Genomic DNA, 20,647 nt, shown 5'->3' on the forward strand with positions numbered 1-20,647 from the left:
CCTTTATTACAGAAACTTTTCCAAAGTGCATTTTAATTGTATCCAGAAAAAATATAATAGCCAAAACTCGGAATAGCAAATAAACATATTGAGGAAATAGACTTTGGTGAAAAGAACAGTTAATTAAAATGAGCAGATCAGCCATTTGTGGTACGTGAGAGGTAGAACCAGATCTCGCAGTCATGAAGTTTTAAGTCTTCCTGAAGGGGAACTAAACTTTGTATCGGCTCCTGCCTTCAGTTATTCCTAATTTTCAGTCACTGGAATCTGATTTTATGAGGCTTCCCTCTGCTTTGTTGGTTGGAAAATAGTTACCGAGGCTCTGAATTTCAAATTTTTTATGTTCGATTCTGATTTCAAATCTTCTCTCTCATTGTCCTCCAGAACCATCCAAATGCCCCCAAAGCTGTGTTGTGCTCAGTTTACAAATGCCTGTGGGGTTTTCTCTTTTCCCACAGTAAGGGTACAAATCCCCCATCAAAGCACACGTGGTTCTCATATTGAGTCCGAAAGGAAAATTTCACCGAAGAGGCAAGCTAATAGAAAACTAAGCCAGTGTGCTCACTTACAGGTCATCCATCCAATGAGAAATGGGTTAGTTAAAAGGCTCTCCAATGCAGAATGCATAAAGATTGTGATGCCCTATATTACAAATGAGGGAAACACTGCAGATTTCCAAAAGATGTTGAGGTTTTAAAATTTTGAGGATAGGCGGGGATAGGCGAGGATAATTTTAAGAGTAATTCTATGTTTGTTTCCATCTTGCTAGGTTGTTATTTTTATTTATTTAACGTAGCTTTGGTTGTATGCATACCTGCATCCTTCTTGTCCCTACTTTTTAAGTCACCACTGTTAAGCTCAATATAATCTTCATGAGGATACCATTATTTATTTGTAGCTAAGATCATCTCTCTTGATTCTGTCCCCTAAGTTGTGATGTGTAGAGCTGAAATATAGATAAATGTAATAAAATAATAATGACAGTCTCTCTTATTGCTTGGGCTTGAGTCTTTTGAAATATTGTTACTAATCACTACTATTTTCCTTTAAAAACTGTCAAATGCAGATTAGGAAATTTTGCACGTAAGTCCTTTTTCCATGTTATTTTGCAGAGTTCTGATCATGGAGCAGGTAGAGACCTAATTATTGTGCTTTTTCAAAGGGGAGACTGTAAAATTAGACTGTAAAATTAAATTAGCAGACTGGGTACATTTGAAAAATGATGTTAGAATTTAGAAAATCCAGGCCAGAAATCACATTGATGACAATATCCAGATAATTTAAGGGTAATTTTTGGCTGATTTAAATTATGTAAGTATTCTAAGTAGTATTTTTCATTTAAGAATGACAGTATTGTAAAGAATTTGGATATAAACTTTTTCAGTGTTTTCCTCTTAAGTAATTTATCTTGCAGTCTGGATATTATTCTTATATTGAAGGTTGAAGATTAGGTAAACTTGGAGAACTTTTATGAAGCTAGATTTGATGTCTAGAGTTAAGGGCAGACATCCAGGTTTTAATGAGATTACAGAAACCTGCCAGTAAGAATTTTGAAACACTTGCACATTTCCGTAGTGTTTATTTTCCCTGTTATTGCCCAAATAATTCTTAACATATTAAACAACCATGCTTTCTCATTTGAAAAATAAATAATTCAATTTTATGGTTCAACTACAATAGTCGAAATGATAAGCACTGAGAGACATTTGCTGCTAGCTACATGTTCCAGTGTAGAGTTTGAAGTTAAAACCCAGATCCTTTAGCAGTACTGAGTCAACAGTTACATTTCTTTCTCTCAATTTATCACATATGGTATCAAAGAGGTATGTAAGGTTCCATCAGGATTTGTGATCTGAATCAAGCCTTTCTTTTTGGTGAACTTTGTGGAAGAGATTGAGAGAGAACTCTGAGGCCAGTTGGGAAGGATTTAGGAAGAAAGTAGTGTTCGCAGAGTAAGGGAGAAAAAGTTGGGAAGATGGTAACTTCCATAGTTGAGGGGAAATAGCAGATTCAGACACACACACACACACACACACACACACACACACACACACAGAACCGAGTTATTGCTTATGCTTTGTACTGCTTGTTCTTGAGAGTTAGAACATTAGTCAAACATGGAGCTTGTGAGCTGATGGCGGGGACTGGCAGCAGTTGCCTAGGCAGTGTGAAGGTAGGGTGTATCCAGGTCAGAGAGTGTGTGGCTGACCCGATGACCCACGTAACCACAGGAGAGTCTCCATGTTCCTGAATATCCCGAGCTGAACACCCTCAGAAGTCCCTGGCTCCAGCCAAAGGCTGCTACCATATCACTGTCTCTCCTTGCCCTCTCTGTCCATGACTTCATCAAGCTCAAAGGAAGAGAGGGAAAGACGCTGGCCTCTGCTGCCTCTGATCTCTGTGCCTGTGACTTAGGATGCTGTAGTAGCCCTTGCCAAGCCACCCTCTGCCTATCTTATGTGGAAAGATGAACATTTTAAGCCTTTTGAGAGCAGTTCAAGAAAAGTAGGATAACCTCACACTCATCAGAACAATGTTACATTTCCCACATACCTGCATCCTGATACTCATTCCCATAGGAATGTTAAACTTTAAAGGGACAAACTCATGTGGAATGTGGAATTTCATTTAGGAAATGTATGAAGAGGGCTAGGGAGATAGCTCAGTGGCATAAGTGCTTGCCTGGCAAGCATAAGGTCCTCAGTTCCATCCTTATAACTAAAATAAATAAATAAAATAAAAATAAAGAAATGAATGAGGATATTAGAGGGCTGAGTGGAAACCTAGCAGGAATAGCTGGGCCCTTGCTGGTTTGTGAATCCTCTCTAATTTTTAGATTCTTAAAATACCAGATTTCTATCTTCTTAGTGATATTTAACATTCACATTTTAGTACTTCAGAGCAGCATGGATTTGAAAGTAAAATGAGAATTTATTAGACAGCCCTATAATTAGTGTTATCAGTAAGTATAAGTTTCTTCCCATATTGGCTGGGATGAAACCTGTAGTCACATGAATGTGGGGCACATTTTCTACTACTGAACTACAACCTCAGGCACAAGTACAGCTTTCTTAATACACCTGTAAAGAACCCGAATGAGGAGCGACACAGCATTGTACCCTTTTGCTTTGTTTTGCGGGAGGTATGGTTAGATTCAGTACTGTGTTTGTGTACAGAGATCTGTGGGCTGTGTATGTTTACTACTGTTTTGAAGATTTATCTGTAACAGCAAAAATGTTGTCTTCCTGATAGGTGTGGCATTTTCAGTAAGTTCTGTGCATGCAAATGTTTTCCCCTTGAGATAGAATATGAATCTTTTATCCTAATTTTAGCAACACAGACTGCAAAAAATAGAGCCTGGCAAAGCCTCGTTTCAGTGCATACACAGCGAGAATCTGCACAGACCCCTTTGTTACCACTCCGGTCCTGTACCACCCAGAACCATTTCCACCTATTCTTCAGAAATCTTTTGGCAATTCTGGTTTATTAAAAATACAGTATAAAAGCTACTGACTCAGTGGTATGTATAACTGTGTGGACTATATTTGACACAATATAGTAGACTAATGAATTATCCTTCATAACCAGTTTTCCAAACTGGAAAGTTAAACGTTAAAGACACTCAAACGCAATTTTGTGTGTTCTGGGTTGTATATTGTTCTTGAGTTTATGTGTCACGTTGACTAAAATGTGACAGTGGCAAAAATGGATTGCCATTGCAAGTCACTTGATTTTTTTTCTTTAATACTGAGGATGGAACTCAGGACCTCTAACCGATCATGCAAGCACTTGTGCCACTGAGCTGTCTCCCTGGCCCTTGACATTGCAGGTCACTTGAAACAAAAGATGACCAAAAATTATTTAGGTATCACTCTGTTAAAGCCTAAGAACCAGTTGAAGGTCTTTTGGTCCATGTAGTTCTAGGTAAAAGAAAAGGTCAATCATTGGAACATTAATAAAGTTTAGATAGATAAATCAGACCTTTTCAAGGGCTTTGTTCTTTTCCACATCCATATTTGAAGGAAAAGATTTAGTATTTTTCTTACGTGCACTTGGAGTAGGTCAAAATGTTTAATTAGAACATGAACTGAAGCTGCCTGATGTTAATTTGCTGATGACTGCAGGCCAATGATTCTTTTCCTCTCTGTTTCTTTTTTGTTTTACTCCCATAAAGAACTGAGCTGGAGCTGCTCTGAAAGCCATCATAAGGAAAAAGTACCGTTACCTTAGAATAGTGAGACATTACAAAGAATGTTTGGCTAGGAAATGATGGGAGGGGAAAATCGTACAAAGCCAGTATGTCTTAGGGTAAGATGTTTAGAAAAGAATTAGCTCACTCGACTTACACCTTTATACTCCTGAAGTTTTACAAGTTTCTCTATGTAGTGAATAAGATTTTGGTAACCAGAGAGTTGCTTTAACAATGTCATAGTTAGCACACATACTAACTATAGTTAGTAGTGCTAAAGTACTACAACTCATTTAAAGTTTGGGCTTAATTTAGGGCAGACCTGGCAGTTTACATCAAACTTGAGTACCTTGTTGGGGAGATAGGGTAAGTACAACAGACATGGTGTCCACGATAGCATCAGCACCCTACAGTAGGGGTATGGTAGGTAGAAGGAGAGGAATGTGGAAAATTAAATGGGAGGAAGTCAATATTTGTTTATGTGGAGGATTGAGAAAACTTCTCTGAAAACTCTTGTCCTTGGGACATAGAATTAACACTAATATGATTAGTCTTATAAGTAAGAGCCACCGGGTTTATGTTAGTATGACTTGAAGTGCCATTCGGGTTTCTGTTTCTCGCATAACATGAGGCTTTCTCTCTCTGCTGCAGCGGACCCCCCTGTGATTGCAGAAGAGAAAGGGCCCTGCTACCGGCTTGTCAGCTCGGGCAGGCAGTGTCTGCACCCCCTGTCTGTGCACCTCACCAAGCAGCTCTGCTGTTGTAGTGTGGGCAAGGCCTGGGGTCCTCATTGTGAGAAATGTCCTCTCCCGGGCACAGGTAAGATGCGCCGGCTGTGCACCCACATGCACTCCGAGCCTGAGTACCTGAGCAGGGTGACTTTAGCAGCTTGGCTCATTTTTCACCTTAAATTTAGTTTTAAAGAGTTCTGTGCTCTCATCACTTGTAGAAACCATAGACGTACAAGGTTGAATCGGTGGGTAAAATGAGAGTTTCCCACTTTTTTTCTGGGTAGCATTAGACTTCTGTTTGTATACTGAGAAAAGCCATTACAGTTTACTCTCACTGTCCAGGACTCTATGTCTAATATTTAAATATAAAGACCAAAAAGCTCTGTAGGGCCATGTTGTCTGCTGTCGACCAGCCATTCACAGTTTTCAGCGACTAGACCTCCTGCGGTTGACTGGCTCATTCAATGAGGGAACATTGCACTTAATTTCTTTAATTGGAAATGGAGGGAATTCTGTTCATGGTTGAATTATGCTATGAAGCTTAATAACTCTAGAGCAGATCCTGCCAAAGCTACTGTGAATTTTCAGGGGAGCAACATAGGAAGAAGTTGATTCTTCTTTATCTTTGAATTTGGTACAGAAATACCAAATGCCTTGAAAGATTAAATTTATCTTAGGCATCTTACTTTTTTTTTTTTTTTAGTGGAACCAGAGATTAAACTCAGGCCCTTGCACTTGCCAGAAAAGTGCTTATTCCACTGAGCCATCTCCCCAGCTCTAGGCATCTTACTTCTGCCGAGGAGGCAGAAATTTCTGAAGCATGGTCCTATAGTGTTAAATGGCAGAAAAGAAAGCATAACTTGTAAACACTGGGTGTGATATGATCGAGGACAGAGGGGTCTCTATTTCATTGGGTGGGGTGGGCATAAAGCAGCCCACTAAATTACTTGTGTGCTAAGTTGCTCCCCCCTGGAGGACTACATTAAGTCTCCCAGGGTCGTATGTGTCTGGAAGATGCAGCTTATGTCCTAGACAAGATTTAGGTATATCCTTAACTACCTCTTTTGGTGGTGGTTAGAATAAGGAATATAAGCTAAGGTAAAGTATGCTATGAAGGACAAGGTAGGCTGGATCACTTCCTGTTCCATCTAACACATGCATTGTTTTAAAATAACAAGCAAAAAGTTTTACAGTCCGAAGCCACGTGTCTCTTGAGGTTCAGTTTTGACAGCTTTGTAACCATTACATGAAGCATAAACGAAGATGGGGAATATAACTCCGAGATACCCCTCCATAGTGTAATAAAGAAATTTGAAAAGAAAGTTAAAGATAAATTTTACCCTTAACTAATTGTTGGACATGTGGTGCTTTCTAAAAAGCTATGTAGTTCATCAATGTTTGAAAATTTGATAGACAAACCACTTTTAAGTAAGAGTTCTGTTTTCCAGCTGAACATAAGAGGGCGGCTGCACCAGTTAGTGTGTGATCCTTAGAGAAACAGTATTTTGTCGTGCTTTAAAAGAGCATTTTAGAGTTTCCTTTCAGTGAGGACTAATTTTAGGTCCAGACCATTCAATAGAAGATCTCTTGTTCAGTGGAAACGAGAAATGACTTATTTTACTTTCAATTTTAAAAGTAGAAATTTAAAAAGTGGTCATAAGCTCCCGAGTGTCTGCGTTTGGTAATTTTTCTCCAACACCAACAGCAAGGGGATTTGTGGATTTTTCCTCTTTAGGCCACACACGGCCCTGCCAGCCCTGTCTTTCCCCTTCACTTATTCATCGGGATTATGCAGTGGAGGTTAGCACATGACCATGCCAAGTTGACTTTTTTTAAAGAAGACAGACCATTTACCCTCCTCTGTCCCACACAGTGGTTCGGCAGCATAGCACACCTCCTGGCTCTCTGGAATTATCAGCCACTTCCAGCGAGGCATTCACCCCATTGTTGTGCCTCTGCTTGAAAATAGCAGCCTTGTTTGGCACTCTTTTGCTGTCTTGGTTTCTATTTGTCACCTCTGTAGTGGGTCTCACTTGATAGGGTTTCTCGCGACTGTCCTGAGAAGGCTAGCTGTCTTCTGGGACACTCCCCACTTCACTCTGTCCGGCAGCTGGAGCAGAGCCACTCCCTTCTGACGGAGTCCTCTGCCTTCCTGGGCAGGGACGCAGTCCTGAGTGGCGCAGCACTTTGTTTTCCTGCAGAGTGACCTCTCTCTCTTGTGCTTTGCCTTCTTGTCCATTATTTAACTTAATGAGATATTCCTGAGCTCCTGTTTAATAGCTAATGAAATTATGCCAAAGCAAGAGAAAAAGCCTGCCTTTTGCTGATATTACACACATATATATAACATGAATTGTATAATAGATATTTTTATATGTGAATGTATCCTAATGTACATATATTTTTGTATGTAATACCTAATATTACATCTATAATATGATATGAATAGTATATCCTGATTAGTTTCTGATGTATATATAAAAAATACATGTTACATATATACAAATGATAATTATATAAGATACTATGTATATATCCTGGTTGGGTAGTTTAAGGAGCTAACAGATGGACCAATGTTTATTTAAAGAAAAGGTCTGAATTTTTTTCTTGTAAATATGCAATTTTATGAGAAATTTAAGCAATTTGCATACATTTTGCATCTGTTATTGAAGTTTCTGAATGTACCTGTATTACTGATTTATTAAGAGATATTCATCATGATATTTTCCTCTGTATAAGTTTGCACTGTTAGATTTTTAAAAGGAATATTTTCCCATCCCAAATCTAGCTGCTTTTAAGGAAATCTGTCCTGGTGGAATGGGTTATACGGTTTCTGGCGTTCATAGACGCAGGCCGATCCATCACCATGTAGGTAAAGGACCTGTATTTGTCAAGCCAAAGAACACTCAACCTGTTGCTAAAAGTACTCACCCTCCACCTCTCCCAGCCAAGGAAGAGCCGGTGGAGGCCCTGACCTTCTCCCGGGAACACGGGCCAGGAGCCGCGGAGTCGGAAGGTGAGCGTGAAAGTTGACTGTCTACTCTAAACACGTGTCTGCATATCTTTGGCTTTCTAGTTCGTACCTGTCCAGAACAGGTTGTCTTCACTCTACTGACATTTTAAGATGGACACTTCCTTGACAGGCGGGGAGGCTGCCCTGGGTGTCGTAGGGCTCAGCAGGGGCCTTTATGGCTTTTGGTGTCCACATGCTAGTCCACCCCTTCCCCCACCCTTGCTTGCTAAAACCCAAAATGGCATCTGATCGTTGGGTGTCCACAGTTGAGGGATACAAATTTAACTCCTGATTGAGAATCATTGTTACCGAGTAATTATAACAGTAGGGTAATGTTCTATGGTAATTTGAAAATATCTTGCTTTTGGGAGGCTCCTGTTGCTAATGCTTATTCCTGGAGACTGATTTAGATTCTTCATGAGAACAGTTGTAATTCATTTCTGTGTCTAGTGAGCCCCTCAGTAAGTATCTTATCTTCCGAGTGGAATCTCCAGCCTTAAAAAAAGTTAAAGCTGCTTCTTCGGAGAAGAAATAGCGTAGTAGGCTGTCGGAGATAATGGAGGGAGAAATGCGGGGAAATAGGCGACAGTTGATTTGAAAGGATCTGAATGACCACAGTATAGTTATTTGCCTTCCAAGAAACCTGAGATCTCGAGAGGAGACCTGGCTTGCCACGTGTCGTGCACAGAGAGTGTGATAGGACTTGTGATCGAGAAGAACGTTTTTCTGGTTAAGGCCCTAGTATGGAGGGATAGTTGATTTCCACATCTCTCTGGTGCTCAGGGAAGAGGATTCATTGTCATTCTCTCTCCTTCCCTCCCTCCCCAACTCTCCCTCTCTTTCTTTCCCTGCCCCCTTCCCTCTTTGTCTGTCTCTCTTCCTCCTTTCCCCCTTCGTCTTCCTCTCACTTTATATAAATCAGCATTTGCAGTATTTTTAATGTCTTAGTGATCACAAAAGTTCTTATTCCATATGAAAAGAATATTTTTAGCAATAAATGAATACTATGTGCTCAATCTAATAATGCTCCTATTTCATAGTTGGTGAGAATTCAGGGTGCCCACTTAAGGATTTTTCTGAGGCAGTAGGGTGTCCAGGTTGGTGAAGAGCTGGGAATGCAGGCTCCTTGCTGGGACACCAGCGTCTTCCTGGGCTCTGAGCATTTGTGTGTTGGGCCCATTTTATTCCCCTCCTTCACTCGCTGTACTTCTTCCTTGGTGAGGCAGCGGGGAGAACTTCCCCTGGAATTGACTCGCTTAGGGTGGCACAGCCAGATGTTTGCAGAGGTTCTTCTCTGTACAGGCAAAGACCAACGGGTTCTGGTCCAAAGTCTACCTCAAGACTTCCTTGGCAATGTATCTGGCAGGACAGGAGCTGCTTGACTGTCTCCGTCCATAAATATATTGCAGCAACGATTCTAATTTAGCTGGCACTCTTAACTGCTTTTAGAAGTAAAGGCACCAACCCAGTTTGCTTAGTAATGATGACAGGGACCCTGACTCTGGAGAAAAAGCCCTACAAATGTTGACCTGAGGCTTGAGAACGCATTAACGGAAAGCAAGTACTGCAAAGGCTTTGCATTTACCAGAATAACGTTCATAATTGTGTAGTTTACAAATGGCACAGAAAGTTTTCTCTCTGCCATGTGTAAAATTCTCCAAAGAATTTTAAAAAGATGACTATAGCTCTGCGTTTTAATCCTTAACCTCTGTAGTTTAATTCTTAACCCTTTTGGAGAGAGATAGTGAACTTTTATTGCCTTTTAAAAATTGAAATGTAACAAGTGAGTTGTTATAAATTGTACTAATGGCCTTCTTTCTTTTCTGGTTTTAGTGGCAACTGCACCTCCTGAGAAGGTAATCTATTCATTATTTATAAGTCTTTTTTTTCAACATTCGGATATGTTTTTTTTAAATAAAATATGTGTGCCATTTTAGAATCTAAGTATAGCATGTATTGTTTAAGAAAATACAGTACTCAGTAGAGAAATAACTGTTGAGCCACCTGCTGAATGACTTGGTGGAACCCTAAGTGCTAGGAAAACAATAGCCAACAAATCAGACAAAACTGCCTTTTCTTAAGGAATTTCACTTCTTGTGAGTAGAGGATGGTGGGAACTAACATGATTCAAGGACTTAAACAGAATTTGCCAAGTAGGCTGATTGCCGGGGCCACCTGTGTGAAGAGAGGTTCTCATATGTTTATATAATTGTGTAATCTTGAGTGCATTCGAAAGTAACTCAGATGCTTCTAAGTTCCATCAAAATGTGACGTGCGGCACACAAAGCCAGCCCCACCCCCACCCCCAAGGCGCACCGAGCCAGTGACAGAGTCTGGGCATGGTGGCGCATGCCTGTTACCTCAGTGCTGGGGAGGTTGAAAACAGGAGGGTCATCACGAGTCATATCTGCGCACTGAGACCCTGTACCAAATACACAAATGAAAAAAAAATGTGTCGTGAATATTGGAATTGGTGTGGAGTAAAGCCAGAGCTTACTCTTGAAAGCTACCGTCAAATACTTGGGCATTGTTTTTCAGAAGTTTTAGAGAATTTTTATTATTAATCTCTGGTTTGGCATAAAATGAGACTATGAATTATGAGACTATTAGGGAATGTAAACATCTGCTGGATTAAATGTATGTAACATTGTATTGTCTTTGGATCTTGTTTGATTCTTCATGATAACATAAAGATAGGTAATTATTAAATGTTTATATATTAGTGATTCATTTGGCAAGCATGCCTTAAGTATTTGAATTTAGATGGGGTGATGTATAAACTTTCAGGAGTAATTTAAAATGGTTAGCTTATGCATACAGGCAAGTATATGGGAAGAATCGTGCAGCTGGTTAAGTGTGCCAGTCAGCTGCCCAACAGACTCGTTTCCTTCTGTTTGTGGCTGAGTTCATGGTAACTCTCATTAAGAATCTGAAAGGGATCCTGAAATTTTCTCACAAAATTTACATTGCATTTTGTTTTCAGAGGGGTAGTAGGAAAATGCAGTTGTAGTCTTTGTGGTCTTGAGATTTGGCAAAGATCTTGTATTGTTCACAATGGATGTAGGGAAAGCAGGGTCCAGGGGAGGGAACTGTATTGTGTGGTAAGAGGACAACAAAGTCTGTGAAAGACTTGGTTTGAAAGAAAATTTGGAGCTGCTTTTGCAAGGCTTAGAATACCAGGCTAGAGTTGCAAGCAGTGAGGCGGTGCCCTACGCCTCAGCTGGATCTACCTGCCAAGGGGAGGGATGCTATTGATGGAGGTTTAGTGCCTTGTGTGATGGGGAAACCTCTCTGTGATTGCAGGAGCAGGTTAGCACTGGCTCATGGCTTGCTCTTCATTGCCATTGGCATGGGCTGCAGGGCGTGGGGGACAGTTAAGGCTGATGGTGATTGTCTCTAATACATGATAGAAAGCCAGTCTATATTCTTAAGAATAAGGAGGCATGTGGGAAAATATGATAAATCCTCAGTGTTTCTGGAAGACAGATTCCAGCTAAGAAGGTAGAGAGAAGGAGGCAGCCTGAGAAGCCAATTAGATTAATTCATTAAACTAAGGGTGAAGATCTAACCTGAGTGGTGGGAACTGGATGTAGAAAAAGACAAACAGCTATAAGGAATGTGCAAATGAGGAAGGCTTGGGATGAGGAATTAAAGGGGACTGCAGAGGGCTTCAGTCTAAATGGAATGGAGCAATGACTGTAATGTAGCAGCAACAGAAACGATGACATTGGAATGGTAGCCTGGACGATTTTGTGTGGAGGTGAACTTGAGGAATCTGTGGGCTATCTAAAGAGAGTTACTCCAGAGCATGTATGCTTAGAATATAGGATCTTCAATGAACTTTTCAGGCCAGCTCTTTATTTTAGAAGCAGAAAAGAGGTGATAATTAAAGCTAGGAGAGCGATTGAGAGGCTACCAGAGGCTGGGAGGTGAGCTTTCTGGAAGCTGACTGTGTTTAAAATATGTGGGGCATATGGAGGGTAATGGTGAGCAAGGGACTTGAGGGATGCTTTTAATGAAGCTTTGTTATGAGTTCGCTGGCCCCGTGCTGGTGTGGGTGAAGGTGCATGTCCTCCACTAGACTAATTGCTCCATTGGCACGAGCCTCGAGGAGCTATACCTGGAAGCAGGGCTCTGGTGATGGATTGTGTCTTTGCTTAAGGTCCAGGCGACAGGCCTGGGTGACAGGAGACTTCAGGAGGCTCTGAGTGCTCCTCCAAGGCCACGGTTCTGTTGCTGTGGTGCTCATATAGTCCCGAGAGCTGGAGCTACCACATTATTAGACGTGAGGTTAGCGGAAGCCATGATGACTGACTAAAGTATTTTAACTTAGTTTTTTTTTTTTTTTTTTTTATGCTCCAGATGCTAAGTCCATTTCACTTGCAAAGAGCGTGACCAGTCATCTAGTCGGGTAGAATCACATGTAAATGAGGTGTAGGTTTATCTTCACTGGGGTTAGGCTTGCCCTGTTGGAGACCAATTGTGGGCCCCTGGGCTGAGGTCATTGCTTTAGAGGTCTGAGCCCTATGGAAAGGATGAGAGCATGCTGTGTGTGAGTGATGCTGGTAACCGGGAGCTTGCCATGGGAACAGCATAGGTTGGTTTTGTTTTATTTTGTTTTGGGTTTTCTGGACACATAATCCTACTGGTTTATGTCTAGTGTTCTGTGATGTTTCTTTGCCTTGCTAAGAGTATAATTAATTAAATAAAAATAGCACTATGTCTGTCTCTGTGTCTCTGTCTCTGGAATACAACCACCCAGGAAATACCTTCATTGGATCAAGAGAAAACCAAACTTGAGCCTAGCCAACCCCAGCTTTCTCCAGGCATTTCAACTTTTAATTTGCACCCCCAGTATCCAGGTAATCTGTGTTGATTTGCACTCTTTTTTTCTGAGTGAAAGCATGAAATAGGACTTTTGGTCTCTGATTTTATTGTTGGAAATTAATATTCAAGTTTAACACCTCAGTGCAATGCTTTGCTTTGCTAACACTAGTACAAGCATAGTGCTTAACTATGATAGTGGGAGAGACAACTCCTTCCCCATCTTCTGTGATTGAGAATAGTATATATTATGTGATTATTGAAGGTCATTATTCGATCTGTGGTCATGTTTCTTTTGCATTGCCCTCAGATGCTGTTGCTGCGTATTGCAGCCAGAGCTGTACATTAATGCCATGAGCTTTCAGGATGTATAATGGTTCTTTATATCTGAGAATGGTTCTGATGTATTGTGAGACTCACTTACACTTGCATTTTGAAGTGGGATCGCCGTGCACATAAGAGGCTTCAATTTTCTCTTTCCCCTCCACTTCCTCGTGCAGTAGTGATTGAAAAAACATCGCCTCCCGTGCCCGTGGAAATAGCCCCTGAAGCCTCCACATCGAGCGCCAGCCAAGTGATTGCACCTACTCAAGTAACAGGTCAGTGCAGTATGTGCCGTGTTACATATTACATGGAAATGTGGATCTGGGCTGCATTTCCAGTGTTATGTCAAGTTTATGGCAATCATAATAGCAGATATTTGGAAGTAATGTGAATATTGCTTATTAAAAAAGAATATGTCTAAATCATACATATGCAATGGAACATAGAATAGTTATTAATGTTTTAAAACAGTAAGACCATGAAGAATGGTTTGTCTTAACATTCATTATAAACTACAGAACATGATGTAAGAACTCCAATTTTATTTTTTAATTGTCTAAAATATAAATGAGAGAAAATGCTTCAGGGTTTAGCCTTTGTCATCTTTGTTCTTCAATATAACTTTAAGTGTCTTCAACATTCTTTATAATAAACATTTCAGTTATTAGTTTAAAATTATAAAGATATATTCTTAAATACAAAAAGCAGACAAATTGACATAAAGTTAACCATCACAAAGTGTAAACTGGTTCAGCTTCTCTGGAAGGCTCAGGCTTGACAAAAATTGTAAATGTTCAGAACTTTTTTTTTGTACTGAGGATTAAGCCCACAGGGCACTGAGATATATTACTTACCTTTTTACCATCTCAAGACATGGTCTTGGCAAGTCGCACAAGTTGGCCTTGAGCTCAGAGTCCTCCTGCCTCAGTCTCCCCACTGCTGGGATGACACTTGTATGCCACTGTGCCTGGCTATGTTCAAAACTTTTGACCCAGTAATCCTATTTTATAAGAACATAATATGCCCAAAAATGTGATACTGATTTTTATACATGGTTACCTATCACAATCCAACATACAATTGAGGAAAAAATAAAAATAGACTATATATTCAACCATAGAGAAATAGATACTTCTTGCATCTATACACTGGAACATTATGCTGCCACTTCAAATATTTTTTTTGAAGCCTATCAGGAAATGCCCATGAAGTATGGATACATTTAAGATGAAGGATATAAAAAATGAAATATATAGAGTATTATACCAATTACATATACATAATCCTGGGAGAAGAAACATCAGATATTACCAGAGACCTTTTTTAAATGAGACCTGAGAGGTTTAGACTGTAATTTGAATTTAGAATATTTTGTATTTCTCATTTATGAAATGAGCATGTATTTTTAGAGTCAGAAGAAAGGGCCAATGCAGTATTTAGATGGGAGGAATCAATCCTAGAGATCTATTGTTCAATATAGTAGCTAGTTAATAAGAATATAGTGCATAGTTATTGAGATCTGTTCTAATAACAATATTTTTGTGAAAAATGCTATAAGAATGAATGTCAGTGTTCTCTCCACAAAAATAACTATGGGAGACAGTGTATGGCCACAAGTAGATAGGGTTAGTCGTACCCAATGCACATGTGCTTCGGAACATTATGTTGCATACACAGTAAGTGCATACAGCTCTATCTGTCAACTCAGAGAAAGGAAAAAGAAAACTGTCACTAAGGGGCATATCAAATTATTCTAACTGTTGTCAAGATAACCCTGTTGGGATATAGGAATACCTGCTACAGGCGCCTACTGTCTCTCAGGATATTCTTTCCCCAATAGCTTAAGCGTCTTTCCCAACAGAGATATTCATGAATGTTTAACTTTAAGCCATTTTCTCAGAAATGTGATTGTACATCCACAGACACTTGAATGGAGACAGGAGATTATCAAGTGTCTTTTAAAAACACTTTAGGAGCTGGGTGCAGTGGTGCCTGCCTGCCGTGCCAGTACTTAGGAAGCCAAGGCAGGAGTATGGCTGTAAATCTGAGGCCAGCTGGGGCTATGTAGTGAATGAGCGAGCAAAGAAACAACGCCTCTATGAAGGATGCAATAGCAGGCAACTTGGAGACCAGAGACACAGCATGGGCTCTTTGGTGCCTTCTCAGCTACTTCAGGGACAGAGTCAAGGCCCCCTGCACTAACTGCCTCTGGGTCCCAAATGCATGATTGTGTGGCGAGGGCCATGGTTTACAGCTAAGATGGAGTAAAGTTCTGTAGAAATGTGAGCCACTCTCTGAATACTGAAACAATAGTGATTTTCCAAGTGGGCCCAACTAAAGTTCTTATTCTCCTTTCTGGAGTCAAAGATGTGCACACTCCCTTTATCAGACACATCTGTGAAAGCCTGCTTGTGCAAGGTGTTAAGCATGTAGTTGTGGCCAGCAGGGATCCTGTTTCTCTCAGTGTTAAGAAATACAGCATGACAATGCAATTCACTATTTCTGCAATAAATACCATCCTCTATTTTTCTGATATGAGGGTAAATTTAATTTTGAATGAGTATTGCTGGCTTCACTGGTGAAGCCTCTTGCAAACTAGCTTTATAGAGATTCATTCAGTTTGGCCAGAGCATCTCCTCATTCAAATGCAGCAGTGTGAGGGATGCAAATGGAAATTTCTGCGCTTCTCCCAAACTGCAGAGCTGATTGAAACAAATGACAGTAGCCCTGCTAGATGAGGTTGCCAGAAGATATTTTAATTTAAGCTTGGCAGCTGTGCGGGGTAATATCTGCCATCACGTTGGAGGTGCAAACACTTCCTTCCAGGAAACGAGTGACGTTGGATCCTTTTTTTTTCTCATAGCAGTTATGAATACTTCCTCTTCCTCTAATAAGAGTCTGTCTGAAAGAATCTATGGGAAGAAAGCTATAAATAGAGATTCTTGGAACTGAGATGATTGCAAATTTAGAGCCCCACTATGAACAGAGATCTCCATTACCAGAAGAATACTGTTTTGAGTCAAACTGCAAGCAGAATGCCTCTGTTCTCATTGGTCTACTGTAAGGCCCATACATGCAGATTTAAGGAGCAAGCTGATCAGGTCTCTCGGGAACGTTGTATAATTCCCCCTGTAAAATAAAAAGGAAATAAATGTTATTTGTTACTGTTACTTGTCACCCATATTTGAAGAAAGGGATCAAATAAGTCTAGAATAATAAAATCCGCCCCACATTGCCTAGTGATGATATCTTTATGATGGCGAGATTGGAAGTGGCCTTTTAAGATTCAGCCAGACACCCTTTGACATGTAGTGATTATGAAGTGAGCTGCGTCTTTTCAGGACATAAGTGTGGTATTTTCCGCTCGTCACAGCTGACTCGGTGGCTTGTAACATTATTGGCGCTCTCCTTTCAAATAAATTATACATTTCAGCATATAAATTCTTGATTTAGTATAGCGTCTTAATAGCTGAAGGATAGGTTGGAAAATGAAACCTCCGTTTCTCTGGCAAATACTTACAAAGTGGAAACATCTGTTTGAATTGTTGTGGGACAACTTATGCTCATCCTGGGGCAGTCAGGGCGCCAGGGCATTTTTGTAAGCCTTTCCATGAGTTAGCATATGATGCCTTGCTCGGGCTGCTTTCCCCCAACTCCTCCGTAGCCAGGCGCACCAGCCAAAAAGTATTCTTTGCCTTCCATGAGTGCCTTACAGAAACCTCTGGAATGATCATAGCCCAAGCGTTTAAAAAACTATTTGCTCCTCTGATTTTTCCACCATTCATAATTGACCCCTTCAAAAATGCTTGTCCCTGAACCATATTACTAGTGTCGTTACAGTCTCCAAAAGCTATTTATTATGGCAGAAAATGAACTTTTAAAGAAGATATAAAAATCATCATCTTCAGTATTTCCAGACTCCATTTTATGCATTCATTCATTCTTTCATTCATTCACTCACTCATGTGTTCACTCATTCATGAGATTAATCACTTGAGAAAGATAAAACCTAAGCATCAGCTTACTCCTTTTCACATTTTGCCCCAAAGTTTCTTTTCTATGTACTTTTAGAAAATAAAGATAACAAATTATGAAATCTACCATTGGTGCTGTGGCTGGGTTAAATGAAGAATATTTGTCTTCTAAATTCCGAGTGAACTCTGTGAACTTGTAACAAAAGAAATAGAGTAAGGTCCTTAGCCCAGGGAAGGTCAGCGTGTTTCAGGGAACAAGCAGGAAGAAAGGGTAGCGTTGTTTAGGAACCAAGAGCCTGCCCTGGGTAAGCATTAAGAAGATCTCCTGAAAAAACTCAGTGGTGGCCTGGTGCTTGCCTGCCTGCAGGAAGCCAGACCTGCAGAAGAAGACAAGGAAAGACACTCCCATCAGCAGCTTGTCCCTGCGGCCATTTAGTGCTGCCTGTGGAAGCTGTGCCCTTGGGGTGTGTCACAGCCCTGCCTCTGGACCTTCCATGGAGAGTTGGTGGGAAAAGTGTGTATTTGTATGTGAACTCACAGATTCACGTGGAGACAGGTTCAGACTACATAAGTGTGATTGATTCCTAGAAAGATAGTAAGCATATTGTCTTTGCCCTGAAAACAGAAAAAGCAGAAAGCTTTCCCAGTTCTTCATGACAGCATCCTCGAGATTCTTTTCTGGACTCTATACACACGCTTGAGAATGAAAACCCAGGAAGTAAAGGGAGGAACTCAGAGACAGCAGCAGACTGGTGTTACACATTTCACGATGTGTTTCATTCATTTATTTAAGGAAAAAACCCAACTCTATGCTGACTTTTTGGTGGTTAGTTAACAGATGACAGTGTTTTGAAGGGTGTGGCTCCCTTTATCTGCCTCAATGAGTGGAATGTTGCCTCATAAATGAACAGAAGAGATCGTTGCAAACTGTTGAGTTACAGTAATCACTTGGGTAAAAATGGGACAACTAGTGTAGAAATCCAGTGTGCTTCAGAAATGTCCCTTCTTTGGATGTGTCTCCTAGTACCCTCTAGTGGTGTCCAAGTGGCATTTTCATGGCTATGTTTAATGGCCCACCAGGCAGGACCAATATTTTTAGACTGTGTCTCTATATACTTAACTGGAGATAATCAAGTAAAATTTCTCAACATGCTTTGCTAATATAGTTTCAGCTTCATAGTTTCTATTTAAAGTGTTCGCTAGGAAAGAAAGGCTATTGTTATTCATTGTTTCCTGCAAGTAAAAATTAGAATTCTTAGTAGATTTCTACCTTAGAGTTAACTTCAGGTGGTTTTGAGTTCACATCAGCCTGGGCTACATAGCAATTCCAAGGTCACCTGAACTCCACAGTGAGACCCGGTCTCACTATAAATGAATTTTAAAAAACTGGTAGCAAACTGTGGCATAGAAATGTATCACATTTGAGTTAAATCTCATGTATTTTTGAAATCTTATTCACATGTATGAAAACTCCAATCAAAAGCTATGCCTATAAAAGACCAATAGACATATGATGATCAGGAGATGGGTGCATGTGGGAGTGAGGTAGTGGCTGCTGGCCAGACTTTTCATATGAATCCAAGATTTTAGCCTTCCCCAAGCACTTAATTTGCCTTCTATTGGATTCATTTTCTCTTGTACACAAGGTCAGCATTTCTTTCTTGCTTAAAATGACAGCAAAGAGTATATAGGATAGTCAGTAATCACAAAGGAAACCAAGAAATCTAAATATGGATCCTTGTAGCATCTACCTGTAACACAGAAAAGACAGAGCTATAGTTTTCATACTATTCCATGAGGAAATTCTTACGGAGAAGAGCAGTCTTACCTAAAGGTCAAAAAGTTTAACCTGGTGAAGACGACCTTGTAGCTTCAGATTTTTGCAGGATATAGAAATATGTTTAAGTAAAACTTTTCCAATTATGTAAGTACTGTCCCACTGTGTGTTCATTGTATATGTTTTTAAAAAATACAGAAAATATGAATAAGCAAATACCAGTCCCTGAGTGGTAAAATATTTTCATTTTATGGTAATTGAGTAATATGTTTTGTAGGATAATATGTTATATCACAGTGTTTGCTCCTGAATTTTTAAACAAATAAGCATTTCCTTATCCTGTTAATGAGCATATATTCTGTGGTGTACACCTATCAGAATTTGTTGTTTTGCATTACTATTGCTGAGCATTTAAGCACTCCTGTTAACTGTCTTTTTTGCCTTTTTGAGTTTCTTTTTCTAAAATTTGATAGTATACTGTCTCTAAACAAGTTTATTTTTCTGACAGTGAGATGGCGTAAACTGCTCCTAAAAGATACCTGTAATTCGCAAATACACAGCTTTTTGCCATGTCTCATACACTCAGGTTTCTCTCATAACTTCCATGCGCAGTCTTAAAGCCATGACACACAGACTGCTTTATGAGAAAGGAGGCCCATGGTTTTGGTTTTGGAGAGCAGCTCTACCCATGTTTAGACCCTGCCTGTTGTAAAGGGTGGGTAAAGCACTGTGTTTTCACTACTTTTTTCTGCAGAATGCGTAGTGAGTAATTTGTGACAGCAACCCACCTGTCTTCCCATTTAAACTCCGGGCCCCTCTGACACAGCTGTGCTCTCAATGTGTCTTGCTCAGGGATGTCATCTGCCTACCCCCATGGGTTCCTTGTTCACTCAGCTGTGCTGAGATCACCTCTAAGTCTGACTTGTTATATGATACCAATGAGATGACAGTTCAAGGAATTATCCGTACACATGTGCCATTTATTATTTGTGAGTGCCTTTGACGTGAACAACAGCAGCAGGGACAGTAATGACTTTTTAAGCCTAGATGATGTGTGGGGCATTAGGCTACATGCATTATTTACGTTTTCTCTTTGCAGGCTGATACTTTGAAGTTGGAACTCTGATTGCTTGCATTTTATTCTTACAGGAAAGGGAGCTTTAGGCTGACTAAGCAGTTTTATTTATTTATTTATTTAATTTTTTAATCTTTTTGTAGAACCAGGGCTTGAACTCAGGCCCTTGTGCTTGCCAGGGAAGCACTTATTCCACTGAGCCATCTCCCTGGCCCCTAAGCAGCTTTAAATGGCAGCAGGATTTGTACCCGCTCATCGGGGAAGCCCACTCGTGAGCCTGCATTGTTTTGGTGCCGGAGCTCCTTCTGGCGGGCTGCATGAGCCTGCCTCCTGTGTGCATAGGTCCAGGTGGACAGAGCTGATGGAGCTTTACCTGTTGGCACTCTGGAGAAGGAACAATTTCCAGGCTTCAGCAGGAAAGTAGGGAAGGAATTTGCAAGAACAATCTGCTTCACCAGTGTAAATAAATTTTGCTTTCATTGAAAAGGAGAAGGTATTTGGAGCAGGGAACTAATGAGAGATTTTGGGGGAGTTGAGATATAGTTGCTGCAGTGGAGATTTTGCCTGCTAATGAATGGAAAATTCTGCATTTCTTATGCAGGAGAAATCACATGATGGTTCAAAACTGACCAGCCATGTCAGCAGTTTAATTAAGAATTGGTTTCCTTATGACTTTTGACATGGGTTCTGAGCTTCTGCCCACTGTAGTTTGTGCTAATTTTTTTTTTTTTTTTTTTTTT

At 40.3% G+C, this 20,647-nt stretch overlaps 1 protein-coding gene across 4 annotated transcripts in view; it reads left to right on the forward strand.

Moving 5' to 3' along the window:
• Ltbp1 (latent transforming growth factor beta binding protein 1) overlaps nt 1-20,647 on the forward strand; it is a 239,592-nt gene that overhangs the window by 106,358 nt on the left and 112,587 nt on the right. For 2 of the 4 annotated variants that reach the window (XM_004627602.2, XM_023711172.1), the window contains exons 7-11: nt 4,841-5,008; nt 7,709-7,936; nt 9,767-9,789; nt 12,696-12,795; nt 13,258-13,356. In XM_004627602.2, the coding sequence (XP_004627659.1) occupies nt 4,841-5,008; nt 7,709-7,936; nt 9,767-9,789; nt 12,696-12,795; nt 13,258-13,356 (618 nt within the window). The remainder of the gene's footprint in view (nt 1-4,840; nt 5,009-7,708; nt 7,937-9,766; nt 9,790-12,695; nt 12,796-13,257; nt 13,357-20,647) is intronic. The other 2 variants (XM_023711174.1, XM_023711173.1) reach the window with 1 other exon arrangement.

This window comes from Octodon degus, unplaced genomic scaffold (genome assembly GCF_000260255.1).
Source record: "Octodon degus isolate 3935 unplaced genomic scaffold, OctDeg1.0 scaffold00020, whole genome shotgun sequence".
NCBI classification, from domain to species: domain Eukaryota; kingdom Metazoa; phylum Chordata; class Mammalia; order Rodentia; family Octodontidae; genus Octodon; species Octodon degus.